Source organism: Xyrauchen texanus, chromosome 12, assembly GCF_025860055.1.
Source record: "Xyrauchen texanus isolate HMW12.3.18 chromosome 12, RBS_HiC_50CHRs, whole genome shotgun sequence".
NCBI classification, from domain to species: domain Eukaryota; kingdom Metazoa; phylum Chordata; class Actinopteri; order Cypriniformes; family Catostomidae; genus Xyrauchen; species Xyrauchen texanus.
In genome coordinates this window covers 20,160,522-20,181,546 of record NC_068287.1, presented here as the reverse complement: position 1 = coordinate 20,181,546, position 21,025 = coordinate 20,160,522, and the positions used below count along the sequence as shown (strand labels likewise).

Sequence of the window (21,025 nt, the reverse complement as noted above, 5' to 3'; positions counted from 1 at the left end):
GCTCCCTGTGCTCACAAATCTCTGACTCAAACACTGTTCGTTTACAAAGTGCATACAGAATTTTGTTGTGAAGCGCTACCGTTCATGGACAAATTACAAGTTTATTCTTAATTCAGTCAATGGTGAAACCTTGATGGATGCCATACAGATGCTCAGAGGTCAAAATCTGCAGGTGCCAAATTGTTTTGAATGGTTTTCCCCTTATCATACAGTAAGTGCTACTTTTAAAGTCAATGTCACGTTTGTAGCATCAGGTTTTCCACATTTATGTGAAAATGACAATGAATAAAAATAAAAAAATTTCTCTGGAGTTCCAACCCCTCTTCGTTCTGTGGATATTATTATTTCTGGATTGTGCATTTAAATTCACAGTTGATTGCTTTGTCATATCAATTCAATTGTTTTCTTAGATATAGTTGACATGATTGGAAACAAAACACAAACAATAAAAAAAAATTTTAAAAAAAAACATTGCAAACTTTGAGATTTTTAAGCAATTTGTTAAGCTGAAAGAATATATAATAATCTATATCATAAAATTTTTTGAAAAGTTTGATTCACAAAAAAAAAAAAAAAAAAAAAAACAAGGAGTGACAAATGTTTGATATCATTGTAGATTTATATGCCTTTAGTTTTTGGTATGCAACTGAAAAAGATAAACACCTTCAGAGCTTAGAGGGCTAAATTCCTTTTTGATATTAATATGGTATGATGCAGTGTAGTGTAAGTGCTGAAGGAAATGCTTATTCAGATACTATGAATATCTTTATTGCAAATTAGACATCTCTTTGAAGCCGAAGCACATAAAGCAGCATTAAGAGTGGTCCTGAACAAGTATTTGGAAAAGTAACAAGGACTTGGATGGCCCCCTGATTTACCTAGCCAACACTGGATTTCGCCGATGGTAGTCAAAAAGACCAAAGCCATGACTGGTGCCAAAGGCAACGAGGTTCCACTCAGCATGCAGGGTTACTGCAGTAATGGCTGCGGGGGGCATGCACTGCACCAGGACGACCGGCTGGAATCCAGGAGCAAACAATACAGAGCCGCTCTTAGGAGGCAGCCGGTCGTGACCCTTCCAAGTAAAACCCTCCCGGTCCTGGAGAAGATTCACTGTGGCCACATCAATCATGTGATCAGACTTCTCATCACTGAGACCCATAACTATAACCTGTGCACAAAGCAACGATTATGAATTTACCAATACTGCTTTTGAATTATAATATTTTATATATATATATATATATATATATATATATATATATATATAGCCAATAAATTATAAATACAAGGGTTGCCAGAGTTAATATGACCAATTAAATATATTGAATGCTGTTAAATTAAACACAGTTAATGTTTTACCTAATTTCACATTAAAACTATTCTGCTCTCTCAGTGTCCTAAAGCCAGTTCGTAACAATCAATACATAAATTAAATTCAGGTGAATCTCTGCAGTCATTATGCTAGAATTTTCTTAAAAGATCAACAAGTATGAAATATCACCAATAAAAGATACACACCATTGGTGGACTGTGGCAGACTAAAATAATTGATTTTTTTTTTTAAATATTTGAATAAATGCACTAAATTTTGAAAGACAAATCTATTTTAAGTAAATTGTGTTTACAAAAATAAAATAAAAAATTTGATTGTAAATATTTTAATCCATTGGTAGCCCTAATAAATATATTTGCATCAATCATAAAAAGTATCAATCCTACTTGTCCAGCAGTGCCAGCCACCACCAGTTTCCCGCTGTATTTACAGAGGCTGATCTTCTGGATTCCTAGTCTGGGATCATCACTATACGGATCAAAACAGCCCACCTGGAAATAAATGAAAAAACATTTGTAAAATGTTTAGCTTAAAAAAAAAATAAATAAAAAAAATAAAAATAAAAACTCTTTAAAATAAATGCCACTTTGTTTAATATTTTGTTATGTAATGCAAAGTCATTGTTATACACTTTTAACTGTGACTCAAGTGTCCAAATACTTTGGGGGCCACTGTATGTAGTCTTACAGAAAAAAAACATCACCTGCTCATAGATCTCCACATACACTCACGGAGCACATTATTAGGTACATCTGTGCACCTACTTATTCATGAGATTATCTAATCAGCCAATCGTGTGGCAGCTGTGCAATGCATAATCAGCAGATACAGGTCAGTACCTTTAGATAATGTTCACATCAACCATCAGAATGGGGGAAAAATGTGATCTCAGTGATTTTGACTGTGGCATGATTGTTGGTACCAGATGGGCTGGTTTGAGTATTTCTGTATCTGCTGATCTCCTGGGATTTTCACACACAACAGTCTCTAGTGTTTACTCAGAATGGTGCCAAAAACTAAAGACATCCAGTGAGCAGCAGTTCTGGAGACAGAAATGCCTTGTTGATGAGACAGGTCAACGGAGAATGGTCAGACAGGTTCAAGCTGACAGAAAGTCTACAGTAATTCAGATAACTGCTCTGTACAATTGTAGTAAGCAGAATAACATCTCAGAATGCACAATACATCGAACCATAGTGTTCCTAATAAAGTGCTCAGTTAATGTGGTGAAATATAAGACTATATTTCCTTCCCCTAAACAACATGTCTGCTCCCAGCCAAACAGCTGCATTAAAAAAACAGATAGAAATGTACATGCTATGAAGTGAATGTTTATTAAAAAGGCAACGCAGCAATGCCATCCAGAGCAGGAATGTGTTTCATCTTAAGCAGACACTAGCGAAGCATTTCAAGTCCTCAGACAGGAAGTCTGCTTTTAATTAAGGTGCAAAGGGAATCAACTCCAGTGTGAATCCCATATGCTAAAATGGGCCGCACACCAGACTTCAGTCGGCACTTCAATTGTAAAGCAGAGGAAAAGGTGGATTAGCTAAACAAAAAGTGAAGGTTAAGAAACTTGCTAAGTAGAAACTTCCCTTATTCTGAAAAACAGCAGCATAAAATAAAATAAAGTATTCAGTTGGTGTGATTTCAAGGTGAAGTGTGTAATATCTGTGACATTAGCGTCACCAAACGGACTTTGATCCTGGGAAATCCACCTACCAATTACTTATAATTGACTCTCTGATAGGATTAAGTATTGAAGCATTGAAATTACACACGCTTCACGTTTAAAGGGATAGTTCTGGAAAAAATGACTCACCCTCATTCAAACCTGTTGAATCTTTCTTGTGTAAAAAAATAAATACAAAATAAAAATAAAAGTTATCTAGCATAATATCCAAACTGCCCTTTTCAATACAATGAAATTTAAGGGTGACTGCAGCAATCCATGGTCCTTGTCCACTTTCAATGTATTGAACAGAGCAGCTTGGATATTTTGTTGAATTTCTTTTGATGTTCCAGAAAGCCATACAGTTTGGAAACAACATAACGTCTCCACGATCAGCTTGATTGTGCGCCTCGTAGGCCCGGGCAGTAATATCCCTCACCCAAAGTGATATAGTCTGTCAGGACGTGACCGCCACCCGGTCACGGCTTCCAAGTGAAGAATTGCTGCCCTGACTTTACGCCACTAGCAAATCCGGTGGACATAAGTCTGACGGGTACAGACTGGACAAAGTCTGAGAAGTCTTAGCTGCTCCGGCGTTACAAACGGAAGGGAGCAGAAGGCTTAGAGAATAACTGGCCAAGGGTTGCGAAAGGCACCTTGGGCAAGTAGTCAGGGTGAGGGTGCAAAGAATGCTTTTGGTCCTACCTGGGGCAACTCAAAACAGGCCGGCAAAAGAGACAGAGCCTGTAGGTACCCAAGTCTCCTTAGAGACGTAATTGCCATAAGAAAAACCATCTTGAGAGTCAGAAGTCTACCAAACGCTGACTCTAGAGGTTTTAAAAGGGGGTCCTAGCAAGGATATCTCTTAGAAGGCACCCCGCCCACCAAGGCGTGGCAAACCGAAGTGGAGGCCACATAGAACCTGGCAGTGGAGAGGCAAGTGCCCGCTGACAGTTCTTTCTACAGAAAATCCAGAACTGAAGCAAACTGGCAGTTAGCTGGTTCTGTAATCTGAACTTATTAGAAGGAAACTCATGCAGGCGCATTTGTGCCATGTATGCGCCACCACGATCAGCACCCCCAAGGGGGGGGCTGGGTGACTCGGGGAGAAGTAGAGGAGACATTGCGCTATCAACAGAGGCGAAGAGGTCCTCTTCTGCCCTGTAAAAACTACCCAGATCAGTTCCAAGGGAGGAAGCCCTAGCACTTGCAATGGTCTCGATAACTTCAGGAGAAAGCCCTGTGAACCTTGAGCCTCCCTTCTAGCTCAGAAAAGGCTTGCTCGTCGAGCGCAGTACCCGCACTCAGGTCCTCCAGCAGGTCAGCCTGGTAAGCCTGTAATATAGCCATTGTGTGCAGAGCAGCACCAGCCTGACCCGCTGCTTGATAAGCCCTCCCCACTAGCATGGAGGTAGTCCTGCATGGCTTTGTGGGGAGAGTGGGTCTCTTAGTGATGATGTCAAGCCAGGCGAGAGATAACCCACAAGTGTCTCTACTACCGGCGGCATCAAAGAATAGCCCCGTATCTCAGCACCTACGATAGTTGAACATCGAGGGCATGAAGACACAGGAAGTAAAAAGAGTCCTCCATGAACGAAAAAGACTCGTCATGGAGGTCCTCAAAGAAAGGAAGGTACTGAAATAGCTTTCCTTTCCCCTTTTTTATTTTAATTTTTTTTAATTTTTTTGCCACCAGACAGAAATCTGCCCTTATAATTTGGGCGTTTTTTGGGGTGGGGTCTTATTCACGTGGCCAGTCAAGCTGTAGTCTGGCCACAGCCTGAGTAACCACCTCAAGTAATTTCTCAACTTTATTATTGTGGAATGTAGAGAGGTTCAGCGCCCCCCTCGTGAAATGAAGAGACACCGAGGCGCGCTTCAGGCTCACGAGAAGGATCAGCTGGATCTGGAGAGGGAGCGAGTGAAAGGGGCGGACCGTCTCTCGCTCCTCAGCCAGATACATGCGAGAGAAACACAATGAAAGAGTGGGCGCTGACTCCCGGAAATAAGCGAGGCCAGCGCGAAGCATTTCGCCAGAAAGCAGATCGAAATGCGCGCACCCGCCCCAGCGCGAGAGCAGCATGCTCTTCCCAAAATCAAACAAAACTGATGCGTGTCCGTCTCAGTCATAGAGCGGAGACAGGGAAACACGCATCGTATAAATTCCAGTCAATGTTCATTGATGTGTTGCATACATATTCACAGCTGGTCACATTGAGATGTGTTCCCCAAAAGCGCAGCATCATAGTGAAGCTTTTTGTAAAGGGAACAGCAAGTAAATGATGACAATTGTCGTTCGCTTTTGGGATGAACTATACCTTTAAACTTTGTCTTAATGAGGGAAATAAAGTGATAAAATCTCCCATTAAATCACTGACCTTTCTAAAAGGAGGCCATTCCTCCTCCCCGGCCTGGTTCAAGCTGTCACTGTGGTCACAGTCGGTCTGAAAGATGTTAGCTGTGCTCAGTTTGTACAGTGGTTTGAGAGAGACTCCCGATGCATTCCAAAAACGCACTGTGCCATCCTCGTGACTAAAGCAACGAAAATAAGACATGATCCTGACAATTGATCTAAACACACAATGTTATCTGATTCAACAAGGCTTATAGGATGTTTCATCTACATCTATAATAAACATCTAAGCAACATTTAAAATTATTTAATTAGCAATGAGACATTGGAGCAGAGCAATAAAAAGAATAACACTAACCCAGTTAACAGCAGTTCTTTCTGGTTCGGATCAGGTGCTAAGTTTTTCCCTCCACATATCGGCCAATTCTGTCATAATATAGAGAGAAGATCATGCTGTGAGCACATTAACGGGAGAAAAAAAACATCTGGCAGCCTTTACATTCACTGATGAAATAACAAGAACTTTGATGCTGGCTTTTGTTTTATTGATGGTTGTTAAATTAAATCCACTAGGTTGTAAACTGTTAAATCCAAAAATACAGTATGAGCTTACATTATTAAAGTGATTCATTTATATAAAACAATAACCTATAATGAAGGGTGGTGTTTGTTTTAAGATGTTCTCATACACTTGAACTTTATACATGTAACAGATGTCACAATTAATTTGCCAACATTGTGTAGTTTCCTGCTGAAATGGATAAAAAGACAAATTTGAAGTAAAATGGAATAATACTGCAATAAGTCAGTCATATTTTTACATAATCTGCACAAGCAGAACTCTCACGAAAAGAGCTACAGATCAGAACCATCAACAAGAACAATTTTGAGGAATCATTTTAGAGCAGAGCATAAGTAGAAAAATGTACATTCACTATTAGAAATTTCCATGACTTTTCCAGGCCTGGAAAACACAAAATGTAAAATTGGGACCCCTGTGTTATTTAAATAAAAGGTCAAATTTGAATATTGATGGATAATTTGATAATGCCTGTGATGGAATTGCCACCTGTCCAAGGTGTTTCCCTGACTTAGGCCCGAGACAGCTGGGATAGGCTCCAGCACTACCACTGACCCTACATAGGATAAGCGGCTATAGAAGATGGATGGATCGATGGAATTCGAAAATGCTTTAGAATGTAGAACTTCTAAAAGGAGTTATGTCCCCCAAAATCAGCAGAGAAAAAGTGAAAAATGTAACAGTTCAAATACAGTTGGAATGACCACCTTTGATTAAAATAAATAAATACTAGCAGTTTGTCAGTCCATTCAGTATGTGTAAAAGTTTGTATGCAGTGTCACTGGGTGGGGGAGTTGTCATTAGGGTTTGTATTACAGAAACGTCTTTTATTAACTAATTATCTGGATAGCTGATAAGTTAAAGTTATATAAGATAGGATTCTAGAGTTTTACATTTCTGTAATACGGCTCCAGAACACCACATCTTAGGGTTCCCCTACATCAAAAATCAAAGCTTAACCCCTGCTTACGGGTCACCATTGTGAAGTCTGAGCACCCATTCACCCACCTCATAGTTCTGCAGAGGACACTGTTGTTGGCCGGCACTGATCACTCGCTCCCACAGCTTGGGCGGCATATTTGAGATATGGCATGAACAGGTGATGGCGGAGGAGTGCAGAGGAGCCAGGTAAGGAGCAGCGACTGTGGGCCAGCCAGCCATCTGAAGGTCAATCACCACCAGCTCCTCTTCCAAAAGAACCACAAGGGCTGAAGGGTCATCAAATTCTATAGGACACAGAGGCTTAGCACACAGCTATTTAGCAGAAAATGTATCGGCCATTTACATTCCATTTATTACAGAGCCAATGTCCTTGGAGCAACCTGGGGCCAAGTGCCATTCTCAACGATGACGGCTTCATGGATTGGAACTTGTGGGGTTCGAACCTACAATTTTTCACCAGGGGTTCTGACACTTTTTGAATGATGACTTATCATGAATTTACCATGAACTTTCCAATCATTTGTAATTATTGGATAAGGACTTCAGAATGATTTGCTAATGAATAACTTAGACAGATTTGTGCCTGGAATTAACAATTCATTGAAAAGAATGGACTCAAAAGAACGATTCACTTATAAATTAGCATTATGGCTTGTGAGCCAGTTTAACTATAAACGAGCTATATGTAAACAATTAAATATTCCAGAGCAGTGCAAAACTAGAAAAATGACAGTGAATTCACTATAGAAATTACTTTTCAATGATTTTATTACTTTCATGACTTTTTCCAGCATGGAAAATTCCCTGATATTTCCAGATTTTCCATTACCATGAGAACCCCATTTAGTTTATGAGCCCAAATATTTAACCACCAGGCCACGAGGGCTGCACCATTTGGATAAAGTCTTATTGTGATTATTTAAAACAATCTTGTGTTTTGAACTGCGTTAAGAGACAAAAAAAAACAGCAAGGTATTTATTTTGACCATATTCTTAAACTTTCTAAGTGGCCACTTTTTGAGGGTTCACTCTTGAGTCCTATTAAAAAGAACCAAACTCTGACCTTTTTTACTTCAGCCACAAACAAACAAGTAATTAATTAAACAGCGAAACAAAGAGGGAATACAATGTGTATTAACATTGTACCAGTTCACTGTGTACCTGTTTTTGTCCACTTTGTAATAGGATCTCAGCCCACTATTCCTTATTATTTTTTTAGGAACCCAGTAAACTTGAACATTCATTTTATTAAATCACAGCCGTTTGCAGTAGAGTAATCGCTCAAGTTCACATCACAATATACATTTTATTTTGATTAATTGTGCAACCATACAGGCCACCACTTTTCAGCCACTGATGGCTAGCTCACCCTTATCTCTGTCTGTGCAATGAAGTGTGAAGAAGTCTATGACACGGGAGGTGAAGTCAAGGGTGACGTGGCTGCTGTCTTGAAGGATGGTTAAGCAGTGTCTGTCTCCATAGCTTGCTCTGGGCATGCCGCCACTGAACAGCACTAGAGGAGCTCTAGAGAAAATAGGAGATTCTAAGTCAAACAGGCAGAGCCGAAACATGTGATTAAGGGATTTAATTTCACACACTATGGCACGAACCCCATTTCTGTTGTCCTCCACAATATCTTGTTCACAGCTTTGCAGGGAAAGGGGCCTGAGATGAGTAAAACAGAGGGGAAAACATAAGATAAAGTGAGTTGGACAGAAACCATTAAAAAGCTTGGCAGAGAGTAGTAAACATTGAAGAGCAAAACGCAGACGTTGAAAATGGGAAAATATCCGTAGAACCCCAAACCATTTAAGTCAACAAACCATCCGCTAACAGAGAAAAGTGCATTTGAGGTTTACAATCTCTTTAATAGGTCTGGAGTGGGATTTTAATGGAATGTTAGAAAAGAAGAATGGACTTGAAGCTTTGCTGTAGAACATTTCCTGACATTGTGTGAGTTAAGCAAATATACAGGGCGACCAGCAGTCTAAGAGCTTGTAGCTACTGGAATAACTACATTAACAATCAAAAGTTTGGACACACTGAATTTATGTTCCTCATTACCTCATGAAGTTATTGATCTGAAGGATTATGCTTGCGTTGTAAATGAGTTCTGTCGACAAATAAATTGTGCCTACATATGAGAATCTTTGCAAAAGTAACTTCATTTAAAAATATTTTAAATGGATGAGTTGGACCAGATATTGATGAAATAGCAAATACACAGCATACATAAGAACTTCAACTGTTTGACCTTGTGCAACCCCACGTGCACATGCGTGGATGATTTATTTTGGCTTCGCTATACGCATAATTTATTTCCATTTAAACTGACTGACCTCAGTTCAGAAGACTCTGTGCTGTTAGTAAAGGGTTAAACTTTCTAAATACGGAGTCATGTGACAAAACAACATAGTGGCGACCACAGCAGAGTTTGTCTTTCGGAGAAACGGCAACAACTACATCAGGTAAGGAACCTAATTAAGGTTTTACATTGGAAGTCAGAAGATTATAGTCTCTAGTTTCATCTGATATGCCATTTTAAAAATTAGTGAAGTGCCACGCTGCTAAAGAAATTATATATTTACTGTGCATTATCATATTGAGAATAAATGGGTTCATCCAAAAGCCAAAAGCGTTGCTTTCAGAGGCTTTAAATGGAGTTTGGCTGAAAATAAGGTGCATTTTGAACTGTTCCAGTTCAAAACCAGTGCAGACAGACAACACATTGGAGGTTAAGTCATTCACTAAATAGGGAGCCAGGGACCATGCCATAGGTTTCCTATGCAGCTAAATGCATTCACTCCTAAAATCTGACCAAAAGTTCAATTTCAGGCTGCAGATGATGTTTGGACCACTCATCTTGTTTGGCAGACATGGAACAATGGTAAAGTCAGTACATAAATTCAGAATTATAAATGTACAATTTTATTTTAACATGGTTGGCGGTGATTGGATGATGCTGGCCATTACGTTGAATCAGAATTAATTATGCTAATTTCTGATGTAAAGTCTGTATAATGTATCAAATGAATACAACATGAATAACCAACACTCCTGGAAACATAAACAATAAAAAAAATCTATAGCTTGGTATTATTTAAAATTTCACAACTTGGTCCCGCTGACCACATATGTTGTGAAAATATTTTTGAGAAAACAATTTTTTTGCATGTTTATTAGGTGCTACTAGTTACAAATCAAAAAGAGTAATGGAAAAAGCACACAGCAGTCACACTCGGGTCTCAGGAGGTTTAAAAGCATCTCAGGATGCACCTCATGATGTTGGTTAAGAGAATAAGCAGTGTGCAGAGCTGTAATCTAGGCAAATAGTTTTGATTTGATTTTACATTTTATGGTCACTATATATAATTGCAAGTGCCTTTTGACCATTATCCTTCCATGATTTTTCAATTTATAGATCAAAAACAGCTACTTTAGCTGATTAAATATTTTAGAGCTGAGCATAAATAAAAACAATTATACTGACAAATGAAAAATCAATGACTTTGAGATTTAATTAACTGTCATAATTTCCCAGGCCTGGAAATCACAATTATTAATTTAAAATGTACATTTTCATCAAATTCTTCCAAGATCAAAAAAATACCTCTTTTTGCTATCCACATTAACTTAACACTTCAAAAAACATAAATTCCCTGATATTTACGGGTTTCATGAGCACAAGGAACCCTGTTTATTCACACTTCTATTTGTTTTATTTCACAGTTTACATTACATTCTACATTAAAATGTTGAAAATGTTTATTAACAATAAACTTGACTAGTAGTGTATATGCACACCAAGCAACCCAAAACACGGCTAACAAATCATCTATATGTAGCAGAGAACAACAAAAAGGAAAGTGTGTGTGCTATTGGCATGTGCAGTGGCTCACCATATGGTATAATAGAAGAGATGGGGTCATGAGTGCATGGAGTGCTACTGCTGACAGCCCACACCATGTATCCACCATCACTGTGGGAACTGACAAAGCTGTTTCCCGAACGTTCCCAGACCAAACTCTCCAGCTGCTGTAAGAGTGACAAGTCCAGCACAATACAAGACATCAAATAAAGACAAAAGATGAAAGAAAGCCAAAAGGGTTCAAGTTAAACCATCTGCACAAGAAACTTGACATCAAGAACTCTTGATTTGAAGATCATCTTATGAATCAGGCAAATCTCTTGAATTTGACTCTTGACTCTTGATTTTGAAAGCTGGTGCCCCATTCCAAAAACCTAGTGAGCTGGCTATGAAGACTTTTGTGAAGGCTTTTCTAAAAGGTAAGCAACTTAACTGCATTGTGACAAACTCTGGTGGACGAGGTGAGCAAAATGTCAATTACAAATATACTTGTTTTTCAATATTTTTATGAATGTAATTAAAAATGGACTATTCACCAAAAATACCTAATGAAATATATTTCTATGTTTCAGGCCACATACACACTAATAGGTTTTTGTTTGAAAACATTTTTCTCTACATTTTGGCCTTCCATCCACACTGAGATGGCATTTGTAACATGGAAAATTGAGCTTTTCGAAAACACTCAATTTGAATGAAAACACTGCCTTTGCATTGTAGTATGGACAGGAAAAATGTAGATATGTGCAAACTATGATGGTCATGTGATCCATTCAAACAAAAACAATCAAGATGGTGGCCCATGTTGTAGCTGCGCTGTTGTGCCCGCTATTTCCTTTGATAGCGCTGTTCAAGATAAATGAGTGAGAGGATTTAAAAGTTCATACGTTTCAATGTGGATGAAACACTTTTGAAAAAAAATCAGTGTGGCAGGAGAGTGTTTTGAAAGAAAAAAAAATAGCATTTTCTAATGTATATGGATTAATATGGATTCAAATCAAATCAATCAAATCAATCAAATCAAATCACTTTATTGTCACACTACTGTGTACACAAGTGCAACAGTAGGTGAAAATCTTGTGCGGTTCCGAATAACATAGCAGTACCAATTACAATAAACAACATATTTACACAACACAATTTACATAACAAATGTACACATACTTACTCAACACAATATACAATGTACAGTAAACAATACACACAATATAGAATACACATACAATAAAAAATAAGGGTACAGGTATATAAAAATATATGTATACAGTAGTTGAATTGGGGAGAATATATTTCACAGTCCAGTGTGTGATACAAGATGATGATTAATAAAGTGCAGTGCTGATTGTTGATCGTGAGAGATCAAGTGTTCAAAAGTCTGATTGCTTGGGGGAAGAAGCTGTCATGTAGTTGGGCTGGTGTGGGTCCTGATGCTGCGTTACCGCCTGCCTGATGGTAGTAGTGAGAGCAGCCCATGATTCGGATGGCTGGAGTCTAAGTTTCTCAGTTTAGTTTATCAAAAGGCTAACATCAATTTTTAAGAGTGCTCCAAATTGGTCAACAGCTGCCCATGAAGACAGTATGCTTGTGCACATTAACAATTATGTGACATTTGCAGACTGGCTTTAAAACCCTGATGTCTGAGAGTCGCATGGTGCCATGCGAGGGTCGAATGTGTGAACGGCGAGCTCTGCGCACTTTGCTAGTTTTAAAACTTTTTATGTCAAACTGGTGAGATTCAATACACTCTGATTCTTAGCTGTTCTATGTAGATAACATGTCAAATAATTTAAAATCCTCGGGCTCTGGAGACAATAAAAGACACTTACGTCCTCAAGCTGAAGCCCCTGAGCTGCAGGCCGAAAGCCCGGGACTCAATTTGGCCAGTGAGGTGAAAGAGATTCAGAGTGAACAGTTGAACATGTCGGCAATGCTGACAAAGGTCGTTGCTGACATGGAGGATCTTGCTGTAATATGTTGATCGATCACTACCATGGAGACTAAATTCACTTAGATGGTTACAAGAATGGCGGACGTTGAAAAACGGATTGATTATCTGGAGTCATCAGAGGTAATTAGCTGCTAACCTGCTGGTGACCAAGGAAGACTTGGAGCAGGTCTGGGAAAAGTTGAAAGACCTTGAGAATCGTAACAGCTGAAACAACTTCTGAATTGTTGGAATTCCTGAGGACAAAGAAGGCCGAGATATGGTGAAATTCCTAGACGGGCCCTTCCAGAGTCTGCTCGACATAACAGGTCATAAGCTGGAAATTGAGCGAGCTCAAAGAGTTCCTGCTCAGAGATCCACTGAGGGAGACAAATTTCTGAGATCATCCAATAAAGATATCGTGTTATACAAGGAGTAAAGGAAGGCTTTCTTGGAAGAACCACAGCATTTTCTTGTTCCCAGACTTTGTGAATTTGACAAGAGAGAAACGTGATCGATTCAAGGAATGCAAGAATGTCTTACATCAACGGAGGGTCGCTTTTGAACAGATACGAAGGATGGCCAAAAAATATTTACATGCCCACAGCAAGCAATGTCCATTATAAAGTCAATGGAATAAGTCATTGTGTGATACTCTCTATGCAGCCGAGTGGGCCCGACTCTCTGAACATTCACTTGACTGTCCGAGGGTGTCACATCTACACGTTCTTTATGTTTATGCCTCCTATTGGTTGGCTAGGAGGCATATTGGTTGGAGTTTGTTTTGTGGAATATTTCTTGCAAAATATTGGAGTGATTAGGGTATTTGTTGCACTCATGTAACAGCCGAGTGGGCCTGACTCACTGAATATTCACTTGACTTTCCGAGGAAACGGAGCGCCTTTTTTGTTTATTTGTGTCCTGGTTGCGGCTAGCGGCTGGAGTTTGCTTTGTGGAGGAACACACCTTCGGGACAGTTATGTGGATGAATCTACACATTCTTCATATGACTAATATTGGCTGGAGTTTGTTTTATAGTTTATTTTCTGTTGTGTAATTCTGTCTCACAAAATATTGTACAGAGTTTTCGAGTGGGCTCTCATGGGCGTACATGGACTATTTGAATTTAGAAGGATGGACGCCAGTTGGTGCTGCCATGTGTGGGGTTAATGCGCATGTTTTTATTTTTTTCTGTGTTTTTTCTTCGGGGTGTTCGAGTTTGATTGTTGCACTAATGTTGGAATGTGGTCATTATAATTTTATTTTTGACACAATTTATTTTTCTAATATGTCAAAATGTCAAATGTAAATATGAGTGGATTTCCGCTCTCCACTTGGAATGTGAATGTGTTGGGGCACCCTATAAAAAGAAGGAAGGATATTTATTTTCTTAAACGTAAGAAATATGATAAAAAGTTTCTTCAAGAAATGCATCCTTCCCTGCAGGTAGCTAAAACATTTGGGAAGAAATGAGGCGGACATGTTTTTAGTGCTGGCTCAAGTAAGAGCAGGGGAGTCATTACACTGTTAAGCATCTACAATTCAAATGTCTCAAACAGATTTAAGATGAATTAAGAAGAGTCATTATTGTTTTAGCACAAATTCAGGGGCATGGTTGATTTTGGCTAATATCACATCGTATCAATTTGTCACTCAACCATATACACAAGTGCAACAGTGGGTGAAAGTCGTGGGTGTGGTTCCAAGCAACATGACAGTCATGAGAGTGATGAGACATATCAATTTACAATAAACATCAGATTTACACAACACAATTTAAATATCTAATATACACATGATTACTCACAACACAATACAAAAATAATAATATACAAATGAACAGTATACAATACACACAATATAGAATACACAGTATACAATAAAAATAGTACATATAAAATAAACAGTAGGTTGTATTGTGCTGGATTGACATTCAGGCTGTGGTTGATGGTCAGTTGCCAGTGTGTGTTAAAAGAGAATAAAATGTATGACAGTCCAGTATGAGATTAAAGTGCAGTACTGATGTATACTGATCATGAGAGATCAAGAGTTCAAAAGTCTGAGTGCTTTAGGAAAAAGCAGTCATGAAGTTGGCTGGTGCGGGTCCTGATGCTGCGATACCACCTGCCTGATGGTAGCAGTGAGAGCAGCACATGCCAGTCTCTGATAATCCTTAGAGTTTTTTTTTCACACTCCACCTGGTATAAATGTCCTGAAGGGAAAGAAGCTTACCTCCGATGATGTGTCTGGCAGTGCGCACCACCCTTTGCAGGGCTTTGCGGTTAAGGGCGGTGCTGTTGCTGTACCAGGTAGTGATGCAGCCAGTCAGGATGCTCTCTGCAGTGCCGGTGTAGACACGTGTGTGGATGTGGTGGTTCATTTCAAAATTCCTCAGCCGTCTCAGGAAGAGGCGGCGCTGGTGAGCCTTCTTCACAATGGCCTCAGTGTGGATTGACCATGCGATTTCCTTAGTGATGTGGACACTAAGGAACTTGAATCTGCTGACTCTCTCCACCGGTGATCCATTGATGGTGATGGGGCGGTGTTCTCTGTCTTTCCTCCTGAAGTCCACCACAAGCTCATTGGTCTTACTGACGTTGAGGGAGAGGTTGTGCTCCTGACACCAGTGTGTCAGATTATGCATCTCCTCTCTGTAGGCTGGTTCATCATCGTCAGTGATCAGACCTACTACATTGTATCATCAGCAAACTGAATGATGGCATTGGAGTTGTGTGTTGCCGCATAGTCATGTGTGTACAAGGAATACAGGAGTGGGCTGAGAACACAGCCCTGCGGGACTCTAGTGTTGAGGTTCAGTGATGAGGAAATGTTGGTGCCCATTCTAACCACCAGGCGTCTGCCTGACAAGATCTCCAGGATCCAGGTGCACAGCAATCTGTTTAAGCCCAGAGCCCTGAGTTTCACATCAAGCTTGGAGGGCACTATGGTCTTGAATGCTGAGCTGTAGTCTACAAACAGCATTCTCACATGTGTGTTCCTTTTTTCCAGGTGGGAGAGAGCAGTTTGTAGTGTAGATGTAATAGCATCATCAGTGGAGCGGTTGTTGCAGTAAGGCAGTAGAGTCCATTGAGACAGGCAGCACAGAGCAGATTTAATCTCGGATTAGTCTCTCAAAGCATTTGCTGATGATGGGGGTAAGAGCAACAGGACACCAGTCATTTAAGCAAGTGATTTTGGATTGCTTTGGTACAGGCACAATTGTGGACATTTTAAAGCATGTGGGGACCACAGACAAGGATAGGGAAAGGTTGAAAATGTCTGTAAAAACACCAGCCAGTTGGTTCGCATATGCTCTGATGACGCAACCCAGAATGCAATTCGCCTGTCGGAAGGTTCGGGTTACATCCGCTACAGCTTAGGCCGTGAGAGCTCTCTGCACGGGGACGGTGTTATTTCCCTCAAAGCGAGCATAAAAAGTATAAATCTCATCCAGGAGAGTGGCAGCAGTGTTCACGGAAGAGTTTTTATTCCCTTTGAAGTCCTTGAAGATATTAATTCCCTGCCATATGCTTCTAGAGTCTGTGGTATTGAACTGTCCTTCATTTTGTCCCTGTACTGCTCTGATAGTTTTGCGGAGGGCATAACTGGCTTGATTATGCTCCTCCGCATTCCCAGAATTAAAAGGAGATCTGAACATTAAGTAGTGCGTGAATATCACTATTAATTCACGGTTTTTGGTAAGGGTAGATCTGTACTGTTTTGGTAGGTACTACATCATCTATGCACTTCCTGATTAAACATGTTACGGTATCAGCGTAGACCTCTATGTCGTAATCAGAGGTGGACCGGAACATCTCCCAGTCTGCGTGCAAGGCCGTAACCAGGATTTTTCAAATACCAAGGTCAAAAATATGCTGCATCCTCAGATGGAGAGTACCGTAGCCAGGGGTATTTATTTTCCCACTCCACACTATACCTTAACAACCTTTTCCCAAATTGCCTTTGGGGATATATATATACACTGGTCCCTGCTCCATTTGTTTTGAAGGATGCTCTGCCTCTCCTCATCAGAGTAGTGGCTTCTGCATTTATATATTGCAGGGTCATTGGCTGCAAAGCTTGAACCTTCTGACACAGTGTCACATCTTGACTGTCTTGGGAGGGCCCTTCACCCATTATTTCCCTATTTTCTCCTTCTAACTCTTTCTCCTCCTCAACTGCCTGACTTCTCTCTCCTGTCTCCTCTGTTGAATTTAACATAATAATAATAATAATAATAATAATAATAAAACAAATCTAAATAACTAACCAATAAGTTATTGGTCAGTTATTTAGACTTGTTTTATTATTATTATTATTATTATTATTATTATTATTATTATTATTATACTGGCAATAACTGACCATAATATCATTCAACAATAGGTTATGTTTGGGCCATGCTTATTAAAAGGATAATATCCATCACTTCACAACATATTAATTATCCATTTAATATTTAGCTTAATTGTCAGTGCAGATTAGCTAGCTGCAACTCCACTGGATTTCAGCATTTCAGTAGGATAAAGGTTTGAATCTCATTGGTAGCCCTATTGCATCTCATATTGTAGGCTATTTGCTTTATAACCATTAACTTTCTCACCTTCCCTCCTTCTCTTTGTCTGCTCATGTTCTTCTGGCTTTCCAAACTATAATTTAGTTTGTTGCAGTCTTTTCATTTTCGGTCATTTGAATGAAAATCACAGGCAGAAATTAACATGGCGTCAAGTTTATTTTGAACAATGGATTTGTGGGTATTGAAGATTATGCGAGCTGTGCGAGACACTGCATTGCGTTCTTTAATTGGTTTAGGAAACACTCCGCTACAGCCAACTACTTTCGTTTTGACATGACAGCGGTATCTGCAAGTACGTGTCACGTGACGGTCCGTTGATGCAAGGATAATTGTCTCGTCGGCTATTTTCACTTCACAATGAAATGACACTTCAAGAAAAAAAATACAGAGGACATGACCTCGGTGTCCTCAGTGGTAGTTACGGCCATGTCTGTGTGATCAAAACAGTCCTGTAGAATAGAATCTGACTGGTCTGACCAGCATTGGATCGTTCTGAGGGCGGGTGCTTCCCGTTTCGGCCTGTAAGCATAATGGAAGAGTGGTCCGATTTGCCAAATGGTGGGCGGGGATGGATTTGTAGACATCCCGGAAGGAAGAGCAGCAATGGTCCAAAACCCGGTCCCCTCGTGTTTTGAAACTAATGTGTTGGTAGTATTTTGGTGCTATTGACTTGAAGTTGGCTTTGTTAACTGCACGGTTTCCTGCTCACTTATACTCCCATACATTTCCTTCAGTGCCCAGTTTGTGTCAGCAGGGGGGGGGGGTTGGTACACAGCTATGACCAGAACGGCCAACACAGAAGCATGAGAATATCCAGATCAGGAGAGCAGAAAGACTTGATAGAATGTACGTTCCTCACCAGGATTTGTTAATAAAAAATTATCTTGATTCTGACAAACTTTGGAGGAGCTTGGCAAGGTAATTAAGGCCTTGCATACAGGCAAGGCTCCGGGGCAAGACCGATTTGCCTCAGAAATATGTTAGATCTTATGCAACAGAACTGGCTCCACTTTTGCAAGAAATTTATACGGAATCATTAAAGAATGGAAAGCTTCCACCAGCCATGACGCAAGCCTGGATCAGGCTGATTCTTAAAAAGGACAAAGATCCAAGACATTTCTTATACATATAGATCAGGTGAGGTTTATTTATCAGCCGTCTCATCAATATCATGTGATCAGTGGTGAATGATCAGACTCCGGTCACTGCCATCTCACTTGATGCCAAAAAGGCGTTTGATATGGTAGGATTATCTTTAAGATTTTAGAAATATACAGGTTCAGGAATAGACACCCGGTAGCGGCGGTACAAACAATTGGATTCATTTCAAATTATATTACTCCGGACAGGGGCACCCGGCAGGGTTGCCCTCTTTCCCCATTATTGTTCTGTCTTGCCCTGGAACCATTATCAGCCACGATAAGAAAGGAAGATGATTTTAAAGGAGTGGTGGCAGGAGGTATGGTGCATAAGCTTTTGCTTTACGCAGATTATATTTTATTATTTGTCTCCGACCCCAATAGATCTATGCCTTGCCTCCACAGAATTATCAATTCATTTTCTAAGTTCTCAGGATACAAATTTGTGTGATTTAGTTAATTTTGACCCCTTAATAAAAAGGTTTGAGAGTGATGTGGGCAGGTGGGCTTCATTACATTTATCTATGATTGGGTAGGTTAATGTTATTAAAATGAATTGCATTCCAAAATCTAACTACCTGCTACAATCTCTCCCTATAGATGTCCCCCTCTCTTACTTCAAGCAATTTGATACCATAGCGAAGTCCTTCATTTAGAATGTTAAGCATCTCAGATTACATTTCAATAAGTTACATAGGCCGATTGACAAAGATGGGCTTGTCCTACCCAAAATTTTGTTCTATTATTATGCAGTCTGTCTCAGACATTTGGCTCATTGGTCACGTCCACCTGAGAGAGCCCCTCCCTGGTTTTGTATTGAACAGGAAGTTCTTGCCCCTATTTTGCCATTGCAAAGACTTTCTATTAAACCAGAGAAGTTAAGTCACACCCGTTATCTTTGTTTATTTCCATGCGGTATGAACAAAAGTGTCCAGAGTGTTAAATTCTGACATTTATTTAAATGTTGCCTTGAACACTTAAAATGTTGGGTCCTAGCCGGAGTTATTGTTGGCAGACAAATTATCCTTAGGGGGTGGAAGATGGCTGGGACACCCTCATTTCGGGAGTGGTGCGAGGAGATGGGCGGGGTGGCAGCATTTGAGGAGGTGATTTTCAGATGGCTGGGGAAATGGTGTATTCTTATTTTTTGAAATTATATATATTTTGTATTTTTATGTTGTAATTGTAAGTGGCCACTGTAAAGGGGGGTTGTTCAGGGAAGGGGTTTAATGTATATAATTGATTCCGTATTTTATGTTGTGTTTGTCTGTCTTGTGAATGGAATCAATAAAATCTGTTAATAACACAAAAAAAACCTGATGTCTGTGTTTCTATTTTTAATTCTGTGCACAAACCAAATGAACCCAGAGGGTGTTGAAAGCCATTTGGGAGACGATTAACTTAAACACATACGGACATTCTCACCTGCTTTCCCAGGAAGACATTGTCTACATGTCGACTGTTAAGGTCCCAGAGTACAACCAGACCTCTGCTGTATCCAATGAGGATTTTAATAGAGTCCTTTGGATGTTCCTGCAGAGACTCCACAGGACCCAGTGATTTTCCACACTTGTACTCCTCTGGAACACTGAAGAGGGGAATGACCAGACATGTGACAATCATTGCAAACAGCAAGATTTTAATAACCTGAAGCAGTAAAGCACAGGAAAATACAGAAACAGCTACAGACAGATGACAAAATAGAGCACAATGCTGCACTAGGGAACATTTGGAAGATTTATTCTCTTTGTTGTGCTGCTCAATTGCACTTCTGTTTGCCGAAAAACCAAAAGTCTGAGTACACACCACTTTGCTCCCCAAACACTGAGCTGAAATACACATTTGAGGTTACAGCAAGCCTCAATAACATCACTGCAAAACTTTAGTCAACACTTTTACTTTCACCCGAAACAAACGCAGGCTTGAGTGGAAATAAATTGAGCATTTTGGAAAATTGTCCAGATCTCAAGGTTCATTGTGTGAAGAACAAATCAATCTCCAAACTTTGTGAACAGTGTATCAAACATTAGGTAACCATTACGTTGGTTCATGTTTGAAAAGACTAAAGAGTGGAACAGAAACAAAATATAAAGCTCAAGATATATATATATAGAAGTGGTTCATGTGTTGAGCATTGCAGAAGTAGACATTATCAAATGCTGACAAGCTTAAATTCAGTTTGAAAGCTAGATAAAAATGATGACCAATCAAAAGCCACAGTCTAGGATTCCTCTGTGCCTGTGGCATGGATTCAAGAGCTGGAATGTGCATTGTACACCCACTGAGTCAGGATGAGATGTATCCATGAAAGGGGGGGAGAGGAGGGAGGAAATCACATGGAAAAGATGGACTAGAGTAGCTGTTTCATGGCTTGGCTTTGGATGAGAACAGCCACAAGAGACAATTTCACACAAACAGATTTAAAACTTTGGGGCTTTTAAAAGGAAAATTCATCCCAAAACATTATGTCAGAACACAAACAAAACAATTTTGCATTTCCTGAAAGAAGGTTTTTGCATAGTTGAGCTACAGTCTTCATCCGTCTGCCCTAGAATACATCACACCTTTGCATTATCGAATATTTAGAATAAGAAAATCAGCTGAGAAAGTGTTAAATATACATCACGCATCACCT

The 21,025-nt window shown here is 39.7% G+C and overlaps 1 protein-coding gene across 4 annotated transcripts in view; it reads right to left on the bottom strand.

Moving 5' to 3' along the window:
- The window catches only part of LOC127653419 (lethal(2) giant larvae protein homolog 1-like), a 71,617-nt gene that overhangs the window by 20,862 nt on the left and 29,730 nt on the right, over positions 1-21,025 (bottom strand). For all 4 annotated transcript variants that reach the window (XM_052140100.1, XM_052140103.1, XM_052140102.1 and 1 more), the window contains 9 exons: positions 19,816-19,978; positions 10,783-10,918; positions 8,494-8,548; positions 8,253-8,407; positions 6,950-7,167; positions 5,720-5,787; positions 5,387-5,540; positions 1,723-1,827; positions 879-1,171 (listed from right to left, as the gene is read on the bottom strand). In XM_052140100.1, coding sequence (XP_051996060.1) covers positions 879-1,171; positions 1,723-1,827; positions 5,387-5,540; positions 5,720-5,787; positions 6,950-7,167; positions 8,253-8,407; positions 8,494-8,548; positions 10,783-10,918; positions 19,816-19,978 — 1,347 coding nt within the window. The remainder of the gene's footprint in view (positions 1-878; positions 1,172-1,722; positions 1,828-5,386; positions 5,541-5,719; positions 5,788-6,949; positions 7,168-8,252; positions 8,408-8,493; positions 8,549-10,782; positions 10,919-19,815; positions 19,979-21,025) is intronic.